The following is a 22,620-nucleotide window of genomic DNA, read 5'->3' as shown; positions in this document are numbered from 1 at the left end:
TTATTTCTCTTCTATCTTTTCACTCTCCAAATGGCTGCAATGACTAGGCTGGGCAGGCCAGAGCTGGAAGCCTGAAACTCCATTCCAGCCTCCCATGTAGGTGGCAGGAGCCTAAGCTCTTAGACCATCCTCTACTGCCTTCCTGGGCACAGGGAGCTGGATTGGAAGTGGAGCAGCTGTCAATTGAACTGGGGCTAACCCACTGTGCCGCAATATTTACATTTATAAGCTATATTGTGTAACATTTGTGTGCAAACAAGTTCACAATTGTTTAAATTTCTTGTTGAATTTCTCTGTTTATCATCACGTAATGTTGAACTTAAGTTTAACACGTGTTTTTTAAGGTTTTACTTAGTAGTTTCTTTGCCAACCAAATTTTTGTTAAGATTCATTGTGGCATAATTTTGACCTTTTATTTTAACTCTGGGTGTAATTTTATTGGTGCAAATAGGAGAAATAAAGGTTATTCAGGATTGGGAGAAAATGTATATGGGAGTGCCAGAGGAAAGGGAATATCTGGAACTCCAGGGAAGACTGAGATAAGTTGTTGACTGCAGAGATGTTTTAGGTGAGAGAGGTTAAATGAATTAAACCTGACTCATGAGTAGAGGGAGCATAAATGGAATTGAAGATCATTTTTAGTAATCATCTGGAATAAAGTAAAGTTTTGTTCAGTGGAGTGCCATTAGAGAACAAGGATAAGGTTCCAGTTCTAGTTTGAATGAACTTGCAATGTTTTTGGTTCTGTGTTTTTTGTGATAGTATCTTGTTACCTGGTAGGGTTGATGCAGCTCTATTTTAAGTTCCGTAGTCTGTTACAATGTTAGTGAATGACGATGAAAGCAGCATTGATCTGAGGTAGGAAGCCTTGGGTGTACTATCAACACTACACTAAGAAAGGGACCTGGTTCTTAACTCCAACTTTGCTCTGAATGAGTTGTGTAAATTTGAGCACAGTCATGCCTTCCCCTTAAATTAGAAAGAGGCCAAGCTTGAGTGTATCTAGAATCTCTTAATATTCAAATGATGAGAATATGAAATAGATAGTGATTCAAAGGGTAAGGTGAAAATGGGGGTGCATGAAAAGAAACAAAAATAGACGCAGAGCTTGTATTATAGATTTGCCTCCTAACTCTAAAGTAGCACTGTAACATAATATAGCTCTAATTATGTTTGTAGAACCCCTTGTTTGAATTTCAGTCACAAATCTGATCTCTTTTTAGTTATGAAAGTATATAAATTAATAGGGGCATAAATGAGAATCACTATTTATATATGAGCTAGTGGAAAGAACGTTGACTTTCAAGACTAATTCCCTGGGTACCTTTAAGAATGTCATTGAACTTTTTTGTCTCTGTTTTCTCATCTGTAAAAAGAGAGAAGTTGGATTTTGTATGAAATCACCTGAATTTGACTTTTAGGCATGTTTCTAGGTTAGAGAAAGATGATAGTTATGCATCTATTTTATTGAGACATTTGCCATAACTTTTTTTTTAAAGATTCATTTATTTATTTGAAAGGCAGAGTTACAGAGAGGCAGAGGCGGAGAGAGACAGAGAGAGAGAGAGAGAGAGAGAGAGAGAGAGAGAGAGAGATATCTTCCATCTGCTGATCTCCCCAAATGGCTGCAACGGCTAGAGCTGGGCCTATCTGAAGCCATGAGCCAGAAGTTTCCTCCAGGTTTCCCATGCGGATACAGAGGCCCAAGCACTTGGGTCATCTTCCACTGCTTTCCCAGGCCATGATAGAGAGCTGAATCAGAAGTGTAGCAACCCATATGGGCCCATTATGGGATGTTGGCACTGAGGTGGTAGTTTTACCTGCTATGCCACAGTGCTAGCCCCTGCCATAACCTTGTAAGATTATCCTCTGTAGGGAAGAAATAATAAATTGGTGACAATACTCTGGTGAATTTGTCACTTTGGAGTTATATGATGAGATGATATTGTACAGTATCCTTAGTGCAGTCTCTGGTCATTTTTGGCAATGCCATGGAAATGATGTTGATGGTTTACTGATCAAATAACCAGTATAGTGGACAACAGAATCAGGAGCAATAATGATCTCAGCAGATTTCAACTAAGAACCAAATATGATGAGGTAAAACATAGGTTCCCCTAGTGTGTGCACAAGTTGGGCCACCAAGCATGCTGCACAAGGCTGGGAGACAGGAGCTTCCTCAGATCTTGTCTCCATTGCATTCTGAATCACAGATGGCCCCACAGTCAAAGTGAATGAAAGAATATTGAGAATTATCCCTTTCTGTCCTCCTCATGTTGCTTAATTCCCCAGAGGAACTGATATTATTAGGGTTTTAGTGTCTTTTCATTCCAGAAAAATGTTATGCCATTGTGAACAAATTGTATGTTCATATATTTTTCTCTCTCCAATATATTTTATAAAAATGAGAGTATATTATTCATGCTATGTTTAACCTTTTTTCTTCTCATGATATTTATTTATTTATTTGAAAGGCAGAGAGAGATCTCCCAACCACTGGTTCACTCCCTAAATGGCCATTCAGCCAGGGCTGGGTCAGGTCACAGCCAGGAGACAGAAACTCAAGCAGGGCCTCCCACATGGGTGTCTGTCAGAGACCTAATTACTTGAGCCATACCTGATGCCTTCCAGGGCACGCACTTGCAGAAAGCTGGATTGGCATCAGAGTGGGGGTTCGACCCCAAGCACTCTGATAAGGGGTGTGGGCAACCCAAGCAGTTGCTTAATGGCTGTACCAAACGCTCACCCTCGTAGTTTTTTTCGGACTTTTTCCCTTATCGGTGTGGTCATGTCCTTTTCACAGGCTGCACATACTGAACTGTAGCAATACACCATAGTGTACTGATAGCCCTTCTCCTGATCAGTATTTTTGCTGTTTTCAGACTTCATTATAAACTGTGTGGTCAGTAACTGCTCCGTAGTTTTATCTGTGGAATAAATTCTTAGAAGTGGTGTTGCTAGGTCAAAGGGGAATTCTACTTTGATGACAGTATTATTGTCCCTGACTACTTCTTATTTCACATAACCTTAGGAGATTATGAAAAAAATAATTTAATAGCTGGGAAAGGACTGAGGTACTTTCATATTCAGGGCTTCAGAAAGAATGGCTATTGGGCCAAGAACAGCAACAGCGACAATTGAGAACCTCTTAGAAATGCAAATTCATGGGGGCCAGCCTTTTGACACCGCTGGTAAAGCTGCTGCCTGCCATGCCAGCATCCCATACTGGAGTCCCCAGCTATTCCACTTCCAGTCCAGCTCCCTGCTAATGTGCCTGGGAAAGCAGGGGGAGGATGGCCCAAGTGCTTGGGCCTCTGCCTCTACGTGGCAGACCTGGATGAAGCTCCTGGCTCCTGGCTTAGGCCTGGCACAAGCCAAAATGTGGCCATTTGGGGAGTGAACCAGCAGATAGAAGATTTCTCTCATGTGCCCTCTTTCTCTGTAATTCTGCCTTTCAAATAAATAAATACATCTTTTAAAAAAATCATTTAAAGACATGCAAGTTCATTCCTACCTTGACCTCCCAAATCAGAGCCTGTGGGGACCCAGAAATCTGCACTAGCACATGTGAGGAGTGAGGGCATTGTGATCAGAGAGGTCCGAACTGGGCAAAAATTACATGTCACTGGTGGCTTGTTATGTTGCCACCATAAGTTCTATTTGTTTTGCTTTGTTGCTTTTAAAAAGATGTTTTGTTTTTAGAATTTTCAATATAAAAACAGGTCATTGATACAGTTCTTTTTCATTTATGTCTCTCACATTTGGGGGGAGTCTTCAAATTTAGTGAATAGCAGTTTGAAATTTTCATAACAGTTCTTTAGATTCAGATGACTTTTTTGAACCAAACTAATTTGGCCCCCTATTATTTTGCACATAATTTTTTTTAATCTGAAGGAGTGGTCTCTGACTTCTTTTTCAGACTCCTTTCAGCTCATGTTGCACCATTCTTCTTGTTAAGAATTGCTCAGCTTCATCCTGTTCTTAACCACGCATGCTCCTTGCTTCATCCCTATCATACATTCTCTTCTTTCTAGTGCTGAAGCCCTGTTCTCTTTTGTTCCTTTCCTCAGGAAGTATTTGTATATTTCAGATGGAGGAAATCCTGCACTTTTGCCTTCCTGTGGCATTTTGTTGTAATTTCTGTTTCTGTGCAAGGCTTCATCTTTGTGTCTTCGTATCAGTCTTTTGTTAGCACATATGCTCCTGAGTGTGAGGACATGTTTTGTTCAGTGTCGCTTTAGTTGTCTCACGCCATTCTTTGCACTTACTCTTTGGTGGATGGTTGTTAGTTCTGTTTGTCCATCTGTACAGTGGGGAACCAGAAAACATTTCATGCCTACAGTTTCCATCTAGATTTCTTTGAATATTGTTGGGATAGTGGGCACGAGTAGATGAATCAGCTCAAACCCCTCAGCTGAAGCTTACATCTGAAAAATCAGCCAATCCACCATTAATCCAATATGTGTATGTCATAATATGTGCAGGCCATAATGTCATGCATTGAGGAGAACTTGGAAGAATGTACCCCTGTTGTAATTTTGAAGTTGTTTTCTCCACAACACTTCATTTTTATCAATTTTTGGCTAATTGTGTGGAAAATGGAGAAGTAGAATGCTTCAATGAAATTTGTGATCAGAAGCAAATTGTAAGAATTAAATTTAATAGATTATTCACCCATTTAGGGACTTATATTACCTTAACATTTGTGTATTGGGAGTTTATATATAGCAGTACCCATAATTGCTATTTTTAGATCAACAATTTTATCTTTATTGCAATGTAAACTTTTAAATTTGATGTTATTGTTATATGAAACATAAACAAAGCTGTTTTGTCATTGTTCCTAGAATCAGTAGCCATTTTAGACCCAGCTCAGAACTTGCCTTTCCATCTAGTCCATAAACAACTTTTTTAAAAAGCCGTTTGGATATTTCCTCATTTATTTGATTTCACAGAGTTTTAAGCTTGTCATGTGAGGCAATGAGAAGGTAGAAAATGTTTTGATTCTATCTCCATCCTTGGGAGTTACAGTTGGCATAGGAGTTAGATTTCATGCACATATAATAGGAAGCATTCTGCACTATAATTTTTAAAAATTTAGAAGGCAGCATATCTAATCTTTCAGATTTGTCAACAAGTTATTGTTAGATTATTTGTCCACCATCAACTTGAAGTTTGTTTTGTCCACAGTTGATTCGAGGTCTGATTTGTTGAATAGTAGATAAAGCTGGACTATATCTTACCTGTGCTTCCTGTTTCCTTTCCTAAAAAAAAAAAAAAATTTTGAAGTTGACTCTCATTCTTTTCCCTTTTTTTAGTGAGCATTTGTCCTGTGCTTTCACATTCTTTCTTCATGGAGAAAGTAATGTATGCACAAGTGTGGAGATTGCCCAACACCAGCCAATTTACTTGATCAATGAGGAGCATCTACACATGGCTCAGTCTTCACCTGCACCATTTCAAGGTAAGTAGATGGTCACTTCCCTGCTCGCCACCTCCCCAGCCCTGCAAGTGAGTAGCTCCTTGCCCAGCAAGCTTTGCAGGATGAGTTTCTCAAGTGTACATTTTGAAGTTAAGTTTTTGAAGAAGAAAGGGAAGGCTACAATTTACAATTAAGTAGCTTGCCAGTTTTTTGCTGAAGTTTATCATGAAAATGTGTTAGTGAAATTGTATGGAAGAATAAAATTTAGAGAATTTCCTTCAAGGAATTTCCTTCATGGAACTGTGGCATAGCGGGTTAAGCCACCACTTGCAGTGCTGGCATCCCATGCAGGTGCCATTTCAAGTCCAGGCTGCTGCACTTCTGATCCAGCTCCTTGCTAATGTGCTTGGGAAAGCAGCAGAAGATGGCCCAAGTGCTTGGGCTGCTGTACTCACATGGGAGACCTGGAGGAGGCTTCTGGCCCAGCCCCAGCTGTGCAGCCATTTGGGAGTGAACCAGTGCATGGAAGACGGATATCTATCTGTCTCTGTCTCTGTCCCTCCCTCCCTCCCTCCCTCCCTCCCTCTCTCTCTCCCCCTCTCTCCCTCTCTCTCCCCCTCTCCCCCCCCCTCCCTCTTTTCCCCTTCCTCCCACAACCCCCGGTAACTCTGCCTTTCAAATAAAAAGAATATAAAATAATTTAAAAAGAGAACTTCCTTCAGAACAGAAGATCAATAAATATTTGAAGAGTATAACCCAGTGAGTAATTGACAGTTCTTACAAAGGTTTTCATTGTTGTGCTTATTAACAAGATTTCAGGAATGTAAGGTTTACAGATTACTATTTAACTTAGTATTTAAAGTTTCAAACAAATTTCTAGAGTTATATATAGTTCATTATTTTCTTTTTTGATATTAGGTACTTGGTTATTATTTTACATAGTACATTCATATTTTTGTTAATTCTCTTCTTTACCACCAGAATAACTTTATATCCTTTTGATCTAACTGGGAATTCTGAGTGTTTGTTTTTGTCTTTGGAATTTGGAAATTTCTATGAATAATAGTTCTTTTTTTTTTTTTTTTTTTTTTTTTTTTTTTAAGTATCTAATCCAGTGTGAGATTAGTGAAGGCTGCTGCTGGTTTTTGTGTTTTTTTGTTGTTATGGTAAAGATCTGTTTTTTTATTTTGAAAGAATCAAAGAGAGAGGGAGAGACAGGGAGGGGTCTTCCATCTGCTGGTTCATTCCCACAAGGGCCAGTGCTGGGCCAGGCAGAAGGCAGGAGCCAGGAGCTTCTTCTGGGTCTCCCATGTTGGTAGCAAGGGCCCAAACATTTGGGCCCTCCTCCGTTGCTTTTCCCAAGCCATTAGCAGGGAGCTGGAGTGGAAATGGAGCAGCTGGGACTTTAACTGGTGGCCATATGGGATGCCGATATCAGAGGCAGCAGCTTTACCTGTTATGTCACAATGCTGGCCCCCAAAATGCTTTAACAGACTTGACTAAAATATCGTAACTGCTATAATAGCCTCTTAAGACTGTTTAGCCTCCATTTTATTCATGATTGGTTTTTGGTTTCGATATTCTGATTTAACGTGAAGAAAGCATCTGTTTCTTGCCTTAAAGATAACTAAGCCTTTTTTAATTTTTGAGGAAAAACAAAATTGAATCCTCATTTAACTATATTCTAAGTATTATCTAGAATCCTCCCCCTTGCAACACACCTTAAGCTATGTGCTTTATCATTCTGTAAATGCGTTTTTGTATGAGCTATAAAATTCAAAATAGCATAATTACATATTAACCACACAAAGAGTTATACTGTGTGCAGGTATGGGCTGTCAGGATTAACTTTGTGCATGAGGTCCTGCTGAGGACCATCTGACTTTATCCCAGACTTCATCACTCCGTATAAAAGCATTTATTTATGGCAATAACAGAAGAACTCACTAGTCATGAGAAGAGACCTCACCTTCAGAGGTGGGAAAGATAATATGAGCAATGTCAGATCTCTATAGAACACTCCTTTTAGTTTTCCTGATTTGTTACTAATGCCTGCACTCACAGAAGTCTTTTGTGGGACACTCTCCTGCTTATTTCCCATGATTGGTGTGGAAGGTGTAGATACTTAGTGTAGGTGCAAGCCTATATGTGTAATTACGGTGCACAGAATTATCCAAATTGATGGGGAGTTTCCTGAAAGTATTAATGCAAAAAAAAAAAAAAAAGAAAAGAAACCTTTTATTAACCATGTTGGTTGGAGTCAGTATTTTTTTTCTCTCTTGGATCACTGAGAAACAGTAGAAAGGATCCCAAGAAATATTTGCCTAACTGTTCCTCTCTTGATTGATATGACATATGAGCTAGGTTTTTTTTAAAGTTTATTTGCTTATTATTTGGAAAGCACAGAGACACAGACAGATGAAGAGAAATCTTCATCCCCTGGTTCGCTCTCTAATTACACACCACAGTCAAGACTGGGCCAGGCCAAAGTAAGCAGCCTGGGACCCAGTCTGCATCTCCCACACGAGGGACAGGGACCCAAGTACTTGGGCTATCACTGCCTACCGCCCAGGGTTTGCATCAGCAGGAAACTGGGTCAGGAGCTGAGGAACTGGACTCAGATCAAACAGTCCAGTGTGAGAAATGGGCATCCCAACCCCCAACAGCTGCTTTAGAAAATTAATATCAATAGAAAAGGATTCCTCATTTAAGTACTGTACTATTTTTTTCTTGAAAAATTAAGACCGAAAGTGACCTTTATCCCCAGAAAATATTATTTGGAAGATTGAGATATTTACCCTGGGGCTAAGAAGTGGCTGGGTTATTCACAATTCTGTGCTAACTACATTTTTATATCCTACTCAATGAAAATGACAGGTCAAATATGGAAAGAAAATAAAAGCACTTTTGAATTAAATTTCATTTAAGAGTTGTTTTAAAAGCAAGCCTTTAAAGCAATCATAACTGAGATTCTAAGTAAGCGTTATGCTTCAAGTTTTCACGTGAAGACTTTCCTGCTATGAGAAGCTTATCTTGGGTATTTTGTTTACGGCAAGTGCTTAGGAAGTCTCAGGAACCACAGGAAGCGTGTTCAAGTTCTAGCAGGTTTTGAGGTGTACCTGTTGAATAGTTTGCTTCTGTTACAAAGGATTCAGTGTTCACACCGTGTTCATGGTTATCAAACAGATGTTTATAATGCCTTAAGTACAGATAGTCATATATTATGTATTGATACAGCTGTTTGATTGCATAATATTGTCCTTTATTTCCTTCAAAAATTGGTGTTGGAGAGGCATATAAGTAACTTTTGGAAAATTAAAGTAAGAAACTTTTAAACATGAAAAGGAGTTAGTAACTAAAGAAAAAGGTATGCTAGGTGATTCTATGCTTTAACTTAAAATTACCACAAAGGTAGTGTTGCAATGAAGTGAGAATTATTCCTCTAATGTATGGCTTTATGTTTCTCCTTCCCTCCGTAGTACTGGTAAGTCCTTATGGCTTAAATGGCACGCTGACAGGCCATGCATACAAGATGTCAGACCCAGCTACCCGAAAGCTGATTGAGGAGTGGCAGTATTTCTACCCGATGGTGCTAAAAAAGAAGGAGGAATTGAAAGAAGAGGAGGAGCTGGGATATGATGATGATTTCCCTGTGGCAGTCGAAGTAATTGTTGGTAAGAGAAAATATTTTGCCTGAAGAACTTCTTTGTCTTTCTCATCTTCCTTAATTTAAAAAGATAATCATTCAGATTCATCGGAACAATTTCCATAATTTCCCCATGTTTTAAAAAAAAAATCTCTTGACACAGTGGTATCTCCTGAGTAGTTTTCTTGCCTGAAGCAACCAATGGTCCCTGTATTCCAAATGCTATTATCATTGTGTTGGAACATATGTTTAAACAGCTATTAACTTAGGAAAGAATGAAATGTATCACTTTTGGCAGTACTTCCTGAGCATCTTATTTTCCTATTGAACCTTACCCTGTCTACTGGGATATTAAAGTTGGCAATCTCATGTGAACTCTGTTTCTCAAGCTTAGCTCATCTTGTCCTCTTCATTACAGGTGGTGTTCGGATGGTCTACCCTTCAGCTTTTGTTTTGATCTCTCAGAATGACATCCCAGTTCCTCAGAGTATTGGTAGTTCTGGAGGCCATGTTACAGTTGGGCAGCAGGGGCTTGGCAGTGTGAAGGATCCAAGTAACTGTGGCCTGCCTCTGACCCCTCCCACCTCTCCAGAACAGGCTGTCATCGGTGAGTGTGATCCATTCTGGAGAATCATTTAGTCACCCTGTCATGGAATTGGTGAGAAAACATGGACAGATTTTCCAGTAGACGAGATGAGGGTGGTAGAGTAACTTGAGAATTTTAGAAAATGGAGAAGGAAAAGGTTAAACAGTTTATGGACTTCAGAGTTTTAAATGTACCCATCGTAGTCTTTAATCTAATTGAAGGATTCAGCTGTTTCTCTTAAGCTCTGCGTGCCTGCTTGCCCCTTTATAGATTTGTACATATTTACACACAGGGAGGCAGGAGCCAGAATGGTTTGTTTGTTGGTTTGCTGGTTTTTAAAATTAAATAGAGAACACCAAATCAGAGACTGGCTGAAACCTTTTCCAAAATGACCACTGCTAGCTAGCAGCAGGTCTTGGATAATTCTTTCCTTATTATGATAGCAAGTCAGACAAGCACCTAGGAGCCCTCAACAGATACCTGGCCCTGTCAGTGATCTATCTGTGGTGATAATAAATATTATTTATAGCAGTTTGAACAGGCTTCAATCAGAAATTGCTTAAATTGGGAGAATTTGTACCTTCTTTATTTGTACTTACCTTTTCTGTTGTTGGAGTTGATCTCGTTTTAATTGGAAATCTGGTCATTTAGGAAAGAATACTCATCGTACTTGAGCTGAAATGAGATTATTTATAGACGTTTAATCTGGATCGTGTTGGCAGAAACCTTAAAGTAAATAACAAGTTGCTGCCAGCCTTCTAACAGACTATCAAGCGTGACACACGTAGAAGGTGATAAGACAGTGTTTCGGAGTTTCTAGCATAGTACTTGGCACACAGTGGGCATTTAATAAGTGTCTTGTTTAGAGTTAATGAGCATACTGGGAAAGAGCAGAGAGTTTGTGATCAAACACACCTAATTTTAAAATCTTTCACAAGGTGAATGACTTGTTTAATTCTCATACTTTTTCAGCACCTCAGTTTCCTTTTTTGTTAACAGTATGCAAAGTTATGATATGCATTAGGTTACAGTGTGCCTCAAAGTGCTCTGTGAACAGTAAAGTGATGTGCAAATGATAGCTTAAAAAATTGAAAGCAGTAATGAAAACTCCAAGTTCAGCACACATTATCTGGAAGGCATTATTCAGCTGTTGTGTGGGAGACATAGAAATAAACATTTCTGTTTTTAAGAGTCATATAGTTGCTGAGGTTGTGTGAAAAAAGGTGCAACTAACTCCAATATAACAAAGCAGAGAATTTTGATCATCCCTTGTGAAAGGATTTGTCATCAACCTATTTTATAAAAACCACTTTAAACTGAAAAAATCAACTTCACAGTCTTTTGTAATAACCATGATAGTTGTAATTTTAATATAAAGGCTATAATTATCAATATTTGGAAAAGTTTTAATTTTGCATTAAGATTTTTTTTTAAATATATTTATTTGTGCATTTGAAAAGCAAGATTATGGGTCAGGGAGGTGGTTGTGTGGAGGAGAGGAGAGCGAGAAATCCATTTCCATCCGTTGGTTCACTTCCCAAATGGCTGCAGCAGCTTGGCTGGACCAGACTGAAGCCAGGAACCTGGAACTCCATCTGGCTCTCCCATGTGGGTGGCAGTGGTCCCAGCACTCAGGCCATCTTCCGATGCTTTCCCTGGAGCATTAGCAGGGTGCTGGATCAGAAGTGGAGCAGCAGGAACTTAAACCGATGCTCATGGAATGCCAGGAGGCAGCAGCTTAACCCAGTGCACCATGATGCCAGCTCAAGATTTGGGTTTTTAAGTTATACTACAATATTACTAAGTTGTTACCAATTTTTGTCTCTTTTGTTTTGTCTAAGTCATACTGAATTTGTATTTAACTGAAAATTAAAGTTCTTGTGTAGATATGACCCCTGATCAGTTCAGAATTCTAAATTTCATAAAATTCAGAAAAAAATTTTGCTTGTAGTGGGATTCTATGGGGAATTTATAGATCTTGAAATTCTGTCCTCCTTATTTAGTGTATAGTGTTTTTGCTAAACTTAAATAAGTGAATCCTCTGTTGATGCCTTATTCCCTAAGATAAACCAATAGAACTAAACAAAAGTTTATCTTTGTAGTTTATATCTTTGTAGAAAAATGAATTTTCTTAAGTTTTCACATTATAGGGTATTGACTTACAGCTTAGGACTCTTAATGCTGCATCAGAGAGAATCTTGGTCAGCTTTGTCGTTTTGCAGTTAAGTAATATTAAACATTACCTTGTTTTTTAAGATATAAGATCAAATGGGTTACTTTGCCTGCTAAAATTGTCAAGAGACTGCTAGGTTAGTAGGGAGCATGGGAGGGCCAAATGGTTTTGATAAAATCACTTTTCCTCTTGCCTCTTCTGTTTGATAGATGGGAATAATCGGGGATAGCAACATTCCACATGCTTTTAAAAGCTTGGAGTTCAAGTCTGACTTAGTTACATGTAAGATACCACATTTTAATTTAGTCATTAAGTACCACTGAAAAGCTCTAGCCCAACTTTAATAAAAAAAAAAATCTCTGTGGCTTGCTTTCTCATACTCTACCACTTTGGTCATAAGTTACTCCTTTTTGCTGCTGTGGGCATATAGTATCTCTAGCTACTTTGTGGAGTGGTTTTTGGGGAAATAGTTTTGTTATTCTGTTTGTTTTGTCACTTCCCTAGTTTTATATTAGGCATTTGAAAACCAACTGTAAAATTGAAATGAATTCTTTTGCATCATAAGCTAAGTCAGGAAGCTTTTAAAATAAAAGGTAGCAATCATAGGCCTAATTTCTTGTGTCCTTTAATTTTTCTCATTTGTAGTATAACAGTGCTTTTCTGAGGAACAAACGCATTTTAATTCCTTAGAATATTAAGCATTTGGGTTTTGTTCTTTTTTAAAATAGAAATATGCCCAACCGTTCAGCTCATGTAATTATTTTACATTGCATCGCTACCAAGGATACTTAGTTTGTGTTAGAAAGTTGCTTCCTTCTTTTTCAGTTAAGTATAACCATTTTTCCTGAGTGTTTAAACTGATTGTTCTAGTCAAGATGTTTTATATTATAGTTCCATTGAAAATAAAACCCGCAATATATTTATTAACTCATAGATGAAAATGAATCAATTTAATATTGCAAATTACAGTATTTGTCTTGCATGAGATATAAGTAGTAAGATATTTATAATCATCAGCAATAACTAAATGGACTTATTAGAAATCAGTGAAGTTTTAATCCTTTGGTATAAAATATCAAGACAGCCTTTCTATGTGTTTAGTACTAAGCTTTCATAAATAATGTGAAGCATAAGGACAAACAGATCCACACACAAATTTGAAATTTAGCCTTGTTAAAAGCCTTGTGCCATTTAGTTCTTTCTCCTACCCAGGTACTGTATGCTCTTGTGACACGGCCATTGAGCTAAATGAGCATAAAGCTCCCTCTGCTGTTTATTCTGCCCTGAAATTTATTTATTGCATTGGGATTTTAAAAGTTCAAAATAATCTGTGTACATTTGCATCTTTAATATTGGGATGTGTAAACATTTTCTTATATGTCATACCCAAGATGTGTGAAATAGGGATGCCTGTATATGTGTGTGCCCTTGTTGATGTGGGAGCATTGTTTGGATTCAATGCTGTAGGGAGAGTAGATAAAGTGCTGAGGTGGCGGGGGTGGGGAAAGCCACTGTGGCATAAATTTACTCTTAGCTATGGATAGTTTTACTGCTGGGGGAGGGGCAAAACTACATGAATATGAGTGTCAACAACTGAAATGGATGTTTGTGTTAAATAAAATAGATTCTGCACTAGGAGTTCTCTTCAGAAAATTCCAACATTCCATATTGTCATTCTTTCTCAGGTGAGAGTGGAGGTATGCAGGGTGCTGCCAGTCACCTAGGTTCCCAAGACGGGGGGATGATAACTATGCACAGTCCAAAGAGATCGGGGAAGATTCCTCCAAAACTCCACAGTCATATGGTCCACCGAGTCTGGAAGGAATGCATCCTCAACAGAACCCAGTCCAAGTACGTTTTCTGAGTTGTGTCTGGATCCTTGCTTTAGTAACCAGTCTGAATGCTGCTTGAAGAGGTCAGTCACACTGCACTTGACATGACCAACCTGAGAGGTCATCAGATTGGTGTTTTGCCTTTAAGTTCCTAGTCATCTAAAGATAGCATGGTGTTGATTCAACATTTTTTTTTAAGATTTATTTATTTATTTGAAAGTCAGAGTTACACAGAGAGAGAGAGAGAGAGTGAGAGCGAGTCTTCCATCCGTTGGTCCACTCCCCAATTGGTCGCAATGCTGAAGCTGTGCTGATCCAAAGCCAGGAGCCAGGAGCTTCTTCCGGGTCTCCCACGTGGGTGCAGGGGCCCAGGGACTTGGGCCATCTTCTACTGCTTTCCCTGGCCATAGCAGAGAGCTGGATCAGAAGTGGAGCAGCCGGGACTAGAACCGGTGCCCATATGGAATGCCAGCGCTTCAGGCCAGGGCGTTAACCCGCTGTGCCACAGCGCCAGCCCCAATCCAATGTTTTTTGGCATGGATGGCTCAGAGGTTAACCCAGAGTTTCAGGACGTTGTTGGTGGGTAGGATTTTTCTTTTGGATTCCTCTCCATGAGTGCTCCCCAGTCACAGAGGGGAACGACTGTCTGTGCCAGTCACTGTCATTTACTGGCCTTGGGTTCCAGTGGTCTGTGTGTGACTGAACTGAGGACGCATAGTGCTATGTCTGCTAGCTGCTGTGCTCCCGCGTGTTGACTTGGGGGAACTACAGTTCAGTTACAGTACAGAACTGCTCTCTTCTGCCGCAACCCAGCTTTTCTTCTTTGTCTTCCCGTTCCTCTGTTGTTGTTTTTTTTTGCCTGCCTTCCTTAATATATTTTTTGCAATAAAGTGAGAATTGATTCTAAGAAAAAACTGCTAGTGATATTTTAATTGCCTAAATGATAATGACAAACAATAGTCAACAAGTGCTTGTTCATTTGTCAGGTTTATATAAACATAATCAGGGTTTCATGTTTGTTTTAATTTGAATGAGATGTCCACTTTCGTGACTGATGGCAAATAGAGAAATGAGTCCTGATTCTCTGGAACAGAACCAATATGGACATTCTTGTCAATAACTGCTAATAACTCCAATCACTTAGAAGTCAATTAAATTTTCTTAAGTGACTACTATTCAAAGTTTTATATCCAGACCCAGGTTTTAACAAATTAATATTAAACATTTAGTGCCCAATGAATTTGATCCTAGAATAGGTCACTGAAGATATAGCATATGAAATTTAAAATAATTGCTGTGAGAAAGCATGTCACATTCTAGAATTAAAAGGCACCACTAGTTACTTAAAAATGATTCTTTCCCTATAGAATAATTGGTATCGATATTTTACTTCTATCTGCAATGCCTAATTTCCAAGTTAATTTTTTTTCTTCCCCTTGCATTTGTCATCTTAGCTTATGTCCCCAGCAACCCTGCTCCTCCACGAATTCCAGGAGACCATAGCCCCTCTATCAGTAGCACAGAGCAGGGCAAGGAGACACTCAGGAAGGCAGGAGAGGGTGGAGATCAAGAGAATGCCTTAGAGCCACCATTAAAACACTTTGGATTGTCAGCTACCAAAGTCGGCAGTCTAATAAAAATATTGCCCTGCATTCCTATTTTCATGATGTGGTAATAGAGATCTACTTTATGTTACTGGTTAGTATTGATATATAGGAAGTAATTTTGTGTTTTACCTTTTGGTTCACATTAAAAGTGGTGGAGTACTGCCCTTAAATGAAAGTAAATATTACATTGGTTATAAGAATATTTTAAACAGTCTTTCAGATGGTATATAACTTATAGTTGCTGTGGAAAGGTATTAAAATAAATTATTTCTCCATGATTTTTGTCACTTTAGTTTTATTTATTTATTTATTTATTTGGAAGGCAGAGAAAGAAACAAAGACATAGATTTCCAATAGTGGGTCCACTCCCCAGATTCCTACCGTAGCTATGGCTGGATTAGGTGGAAGCCAGGAACTGGGAATTTAGTCTGGGTCTCCATTTGGGTATCAGGGACCCAACTACTTGAGCCATCACTGCTGCCTTCCAAGGTGCACATTAGTAGGAAGCTGGAATCAGGAACGGAGGTGAGACTCAAACCCGAGTACTCTCATATGGGATGTGTGCAGTCTAAGCAGAGTCTTAACTGCTATATGAAATATTTACCCTTAGGTGACTGTTTTTTAAAGCAACAGTAATGCCAGACATTGTTTAATTGTTGTGTTTACCACCTATGTGTATCAAATTTAAATAGAAATATTTTGAATCCTGCTTCTTGGGTGTGGAACAAGTAGCGTTTTTTTCCCCCTTTGGTTGCTCTAAACTATGTATCAATGGGATATCATTAGTATTTAAAATATAATCAACTCTGGAATATGTTGTTTCATGTATATATAGATATATAAGTGGAATTTTTAACCTTCTTAGGAGGAACCAAATGTCAACTCCAACTCTTGAAGAAGAGCCTGCTAACAGTCCTGCTACTTGGGATTTTGTGGATCCAACCCAAAGAGTTAGCTGTTCTTGTTCCAGGTGGGTGGTATTGAACAAAGCAAAACAGTAGTCAACTGGAGTGACGGCATGTCTTGTTGGCTCCTCACCTAGCCTCACAGACTTCTCTCTATCTTTTGTTTTAAATCTTCCTCTTCCTCCAATAGAGAAGAAAAGGACCATTCTTATATGCAGATGATGGAATTTCATTTTCAGAGTTTATTAGATAGCTGGCCCTGTTATCAAACTGACCCCACAGATTTTTCCAGTTAGCTACTTCAAAACTAAAGGCTTGGGTTTGACAAGACATTCAGTCTCGAGCTCTAGAATACATGACTTTATTTAATTCCTCCTAATTTTAAAGTAGAGATACATATTGAAAACAAGTTGTCTTAGGTTAATAGAATTTGAATTAAATAGATCTTCTATAGATTGTTTTATTTTTGTTGTTAGTGTTTTCTGATGACTGAGGAAGATATTTGGCAACACTTGGTAAAAGCTAATTGTTGGAGTCATGATACCCTAGTTGCTCATTCATTTAGATGTCCTGATAGGGCTCCAGATTGTTTTATGTAGAAAATTTCTACATTACTTGTGGAAATGCCCTAGACTGTTCTTGATGGTAATAGAGAATCTCTTGATTTTCATTAGTATTCCCAAATTTTTTGAATGGATCATAGGTCTTACTCCCAGCTCAGTTGACTGTTAAGAGTACTTGGTGGTGATTTTTTGCTTGCTGGACAATTTAGCTCCGTTCCTGCAGTATATATTTTCAAAAACTTTTAAAAATATTTATTTATTTGAAAGGCAAAGTTAAAGAGAACCATCTGCTTGTTCACTCCCAAGATGTCCACAACTGCTGAAGCTGGGCCAATCCAAAGCCAGGTGTTCTGGGTCTCCCACGTGGGTGCAGGGGCCAGGTACTTGGGCCATGCGCTACTGCTTTCCTAGGCACATTAGCAGGGAGCTGGATCAGAAGTACAGCAGTTGGGATTCAAACTGAAACCCATATGGGATGCCAGTGTCATAGGTGACAGCTTTACCCACTACACCACAGCACCAGCTCTTTTTAAATTTGATACTACACAATCTTTATGAATTCTTACACCTCCAAGTTTATATCTCCAAGTCATTTACGTATTTGCTTGTTTATATTTATTTGAATAGAGAGACAGAGACAGAAGATTTTCTGTCAGTTCATTCCTCAAATGCTCACAACAGCTGGGACTGGGTTAGGATGAAGCCAGGAACTAAATCTCAGTCTAGAGCTCCCACGTGGGTGACAGGTAACCAAGTGCTTGAGTCACCTGCTGTCTCCAAAGGTGTTTTTGCTAGTATGAACCTGGAATCGGAAGTGAAGTCAAAACTTGAACCCAGGCATCCTGATATGACCAAATGACAGATCTGCAAGTCCCTGTGTTTTTGTTTGTTTTTGTTTTTTAAGATTTATTTATTTGATAGGCAGAGAGAATCTTCCATACACTGGTTCACTCTGCAAATGCCCTGAGGGTAGGCCAGGTCAACCCGGGAACCAGAAACTCCATCTGGGTCTCCCACACAGTTTGCATGAATCCAAGTACTTGGGTCATCATCTGCTGCCTCCCCAGCACATTAGCAGGAAGCTGAATCAGAAGTTGGTGTAACTAAGATTTGAACCAGTGATCCCATGTAATGGCTTGACTCCCTCCACCATAACGTCTGCGGCCCTCAAGGCTGGTGTGTGTGTGTGTGTGTGTGTGTGTGTGTGTTTTAAATAGGTATTTGTGTACCAGGTCATCATTCTGTTGACTTTCAGATTTTAGCTCTACACCTGACTTCTCACATATGCTGTAGTCTTATATTTTAGGGGCTATCCTTAAAAAATAGCCTTCATACTGACATGTTTTTTTTTCCCTGCAAACCAAGTACATTATTGTAGTCCTACTACAATTTTTCTTCTCAGCCTAGAAACCATCATATGTTGATTTTTGCTCGTTCTTTAGATCTAACCTGTCGTTGTATCTTATGTTGACTTCCTCTGAAATACCTATTCTCGTCCAGCCTCCCTCCTCTTTTTCCTACCATGTGTTTTTTGCAGTGTTTGGCCTTGCTCTGGTTTCTTCCTGCTGTCTACTCCCAACAGGTTCTCTCCTGCTCAGTAATCAGCCACATTTCTGCTGTAACCATTTGGCTATATAGCTGTCATTAAATATCAGTGAAACATCTGACTTGGTTGGTAAGATTATCCACTTTGCAGAAAGTCTTTACTTTGAAGAGTCTACCATATTAAATTGGTCTTTGAGCAAATCCAAATCAGAAAGTTTTATGTAAAAGATTTCTGGAGTCTGGATTTTCAAATGAGCACCCTTAGAAGATATGATTGGGAGATTTTCCAAGGAAACGTCCACATGTTTCTGTGGTGCTGTGCCCTTGGGGCTTAAAGCACACCGTTAGCTGTATTGTCGATAGCGTTGTGCTTTGACAACTTTCTTGAATGTCGAAGTTTTGTTTTATTATTTCAGAATAATGAAGACTTTAGCAGGAGTGTTTTCAGATGATCTGCAGCAGGATTACTAGACCCATTAGGGAGTGGTCCACTTCTCACACTATTCAGCGGCCTCATGGAGTAGAGCGGCCATCCCGCTGTCCCAATAAACCATCCCATTATGCCATACAAATCCCTTTTATTGCCCGCTAGGGCACCATTTAGTGCAATGTGGTAGTAATTTAATGCCTAGTGGCCTCAGAGAGTTACTGCTACGCTGCAGGAGAGCTTCCATTTTTCCCTGGGAATGATTTATACATTGGGAGACACTGGCTGACCTGCTGTATAACTTGGTTGCACAGATTAAACCTTGGCATCATCTAGTGGGCCCTTACTGAGCCATTTCTCACACCTGTGCTTGCCAAGAAGTATGTTAGCATCTGAGCAGACTTGGTGCTCCTGCTTAGAGGGTCCAGGTGCGTGTGTGTGTGATGTTAGCTCACAGCCTGTTTCCTTTTCTCTCGGTTTAATGTGTGTCTGTAAGATCCAAAGCTGTCTTTTGTTCTTCCCTGGATATAGTGACATACAAGGTTTTCTAGTACATTTATGTTATTAAATGTTCTTGGACTTGACCCTCATCATCATAGGGGAGAGTTACATACATAGTTATTTTATTTCCAGTTTACAACAAGCCATTATAAACCATTCTATATTTGAGTTACTAGAGTATTATAAAATAGAAATTGGAAACTTTGTTTTTCCTGAAATGAAAGGTGATCTCATGATTCTGCTCTCATGGTTTGGAGATGCATTATGAATGCCTTAGCTAAGGCCCTTTCCAAATTTAAAGATGTGAGTTTTTTTTTTTCCAAATTAGTAATTTTATAGGGGTTAGAAATGCATTCATTTATGTTTCTTGCTAAGTCCATGTCTCCCCTCTTTCACCTTGTCTTTGATTGATCCTTTACTTTCCACCAGCGTGGATTGTGGTTTTTAGTCCATGCTTTTAGCTGTGGAGTAAATCTTAGAGGCCCTTTTTTGTGATGTTATGGCGATGCTATCTAGTCATATTCATATTTGTTTCTTGGTTTTAACTCTCATTTCAGGCATAAACTTTTGAAACGTGCAACAGGACCCACTCGACCTCCCACAATATCTCAACCAGGGTTCAGTGCAGGACCATCATCATCTTCGTCTTTAGCACCTCCTGCTTCTTCTAAGCACAAAACAACAGAAAGACAGGAAAAAGGAGACAAGTTGCAAAAGAGACCCTTGATACCATTTCACCATAGGCCCTCCGTGGCTGAAGAGTTATGCATGGAGCAAGATACAGCAGGACAGAAGCTAGGGTTGGCAGGGATAGACTCCTCCTTAGAGGTATCCAGCAGTAGGAAGTATGATAAGCAAATGGCCGTGCCTTCCAGAAATACAAGCAAGCAAATGAATCTGAATCCTATGGATTCACCTCATTCCCCTATTTCCCCGCTGCCGCCAACACTCAGCCCTCAGCCACGAGGTCAGGAAACGGAGAGTTTGGACCCGCCATCTGTTCCTGTGAACCCAGCCCTCTATGGAAATGGGCTAGAACTCCAGCAGTTGTCTTCTCTGGATGACAGAACTGTCCTCGTAGGCCAAAGACTGCCTCTGATGGCAGAGGTCAGCGAGACAGCCTTATATTGTGGGATTAGGCCCTCGAACCCAGAGTCATCAGATAAGTGGTGGCAAAGTTTTCGTCTCCCATCCAGTGATGATGCTGAGTTCAGGCCTCCAGAGCTCCAGGGTGAGAGATGTGATGCCAAAATGGAGGTGAACTCAGAGAGTACTGCATTGCAAAGGTAAGGCAACTGCCTGCCGCACCTGCCTGTTCTCATTGCAAGGCACAGACTCCCAGGAGTGAGGCCTCTCCTCCTGATCTTGCTTGCCACACCTTCAGACCCAGAATGAAAACAGCTTTCTTCCTCATTCCAGATTCCGCATGTAGAAATCAGATGCCTTGTTTGTGATGAGGTTTAACATACATGTCATTATTTAAACACTCTGGCATATAAAGGTCTCATTGTGCTGTTTTGATATGCTTAGTGTAAGTGTACTTTTGGCCTTCTATTAGTCAAAGAATATAGCTTTAGGAAACTTTCCACTTTGCAGTCAGTGACTCGCTTGTATGCCAACACCATGAGGAAGGCTATGTGAGCATTCGGGTGGTATGTTGTGAGTCTAGTAATAACAACTTAATATTTATACTGCCTTTGAGCCACCCATTACTCTACACATAGCAGTTTATTTAGTCTTCACCACAGCTACGTTATTATGTTAGTTTCATGCCTCAGAAACTGGAGTCATGCAGCTATTAAGTGATGCAGATGAACCTAGACAGTCTGTACTGAGAACCTGTGCTTTCAAGGGGAATCATTGAAATAAGATGCAAAATCACGTATTCTTGACAAAAGCCTGTTCAGTTTTGCTTATTCACAAATTTAATCTATAAAAGAAAATCCCTCCATAAGTGAGTGTTAAAGTTTAGTTTCAGTTTTATAAGTGCTTTAAATCATAAATGTTGCTGTTCTTTTGAAATATCATTTTGCCTTATTCAAATTGTCACTTATTTTCCCTTTTAGACTTCTAGCACAACCTAACAAACGGTTTAAAATCTGGCAAGACAAGCAGCCCCAGACGCAGCCGCTCCACTTCCTTGACCCATTGCCTCTCTCACAGCAACCTGGAGACAGTTTGGGAGAAGTCAATGACCCATATACCTTTGAGGACGGTGACATAAAATACATCTTCACAGCAAATAAGAAATGCAAACAAGGGTCGGAGAAAGATTCTCTGAAGAAGAATAAGGTACCATTTAACAGAGAGACAGAGTCCAGCGTGGTGTGGGTTCTATCTTTGTTACTACACCATGTTTGGGAAGACTTCGAGGCAGAGTGTTTGAGATAGCCTTGCCTGATTGCTCTGTCCCCATACTCATGCTCTTGGTACTATTGTAGCGAACAGCGTATTGTTCCTTTTTATGTCATGGCTCACCTTTGTTTAAAAGTCAGCCGAACATAAATGAAGCCTCATATTTTCCAGGCTATAGCTTGTACAGTGCATGTTTCCTCTCATATGCTAATTCTTGTTGGCCTATGCTCCCTGCTTAATTCTTTTTAAATATTATTACAAAGTCCCAAAAAGTAAAGGAAAAATGTTGACCATAGTGTGTACTATTTATTGAGCGCCTATTCTTACTGTATTGAGCGCTATTTCTGTATATCCTCTGAATGAATATCAACACTGCCCTTAGATTTTCAGTGTATTTTTACTCATCCTGCTTTCATAAAAGTGAGTACTGGGTGTGTCTGCTGTCTTTGACTTTAAATTTTAAAGTTCTAAAATACTGAGCCACTGAAAGAGATATTCCTGAAAATAGAGGAAATATAAAAATTAAAAGAGATGAGTATAGTTCAGGGGAATGTCTTCTAGATTCCTTTACATACATCTGTCCAGATCTGAAAAAGATCTGTAATTCAGCCTCTAAAATGTTATTAAAGACAGCTTTTAACATCACGGCAGGTCTTAATCAAATGCCACCAGTACTGTTTAGGTGTAAAACACTGATTCACTCATACCCCATAGGATACCCCGTAGGATTGAGGGGAAAGTGGGGGAGTTCTTGGTTCTGTTAAAATCTGGAGAAAGAACATATCTTTTATTCCCTTTGGTTGCATAGACCATGGTTTATCATACTTGTGCTCATAACAAGTTCCATTCTGCCCTCTAATTCTTTGTGTTCTCCCTCATATTCCACACTTTGGGTTGGTGTTCATGTGCTTTGTTTGGCTGAATTTATTATGCAGTCAGAGGATGGATTTGGTACCAAGGATGTCACTACACCAGGTCATTCCACGCCGGTGCCTGATGGGAAAAATGCCATGTCTATTTTCAGTTCTGCTACTAAAACAGGTGTGTACAATGGTTAT

General features: G+C 39.4%; 1 protein-coding gene across 5 annotated transcripts in view; it reads left to right on the top strand.

The window, feature by feature from the left end:
- MED13L (mediator complex subunit 13L) overlaps positions 1–22,620 on the top strand; it is a 322,472-nt gene that overhangs the window by 251,326 nt on the left and 48,526 nt on the right. For all 5 annotated transcript variants that reach the window (XR_007911907.2, XM_051826600.2, XM_051826599.2 and 2 more), the window contains 8 exons: positions 5,319–5,464; positions 8,902–9,096; positions 9,487–9,675; positions 13,513–13,678; positions 16,132–16,236; positions 19,765–20,493; positions 21,274–21,499; positions 22,498–22,603. Coding sequence is in view for 4 of the 5 variants with exons in the window: in XM_051826600.2 (XP_051682560.1) it covers positions 5,319–5,464; positions 8,902–9,096; positions 9,487–9,675; positions 13,513–13,678; positions 16,132–16,236; positions 19,765–20,493; positions 21,274–21,499; positions 22,498–22,603 (1,862 nt within the window). In the remaining variant the exon portion in view is untranslated. The remainder of the gene's footprint in view (positions 1–5,318; positions 5,465–8,901; positions 9,097–9,486; positions 9,676–13,512; positions 13,679–16,131; positions 16,237–19,764; positions 20,494–21,273; positions 21,500–22,497; positions 22,604–22,620) is intronic.

Source organism: Oryctolagus cuniculus, chromosome 21 (genome assembly GCF_964237555.1).
Source record: "Oryctolagus cuniculus chromosome 21, mOryCun1.1, whole genome shotgun sequence".
Classification (NCBI taxonomy): domain Eukaryota; kingdom Metazoa; phylum Chordata; class Mammalia; order Lagomorpha; family Leporidae; genus Oryctolagus; species Oryctolagus cuniculus.
This window is presented reverse-complemented; position numbering and strand designations above follow the sequence as displayed.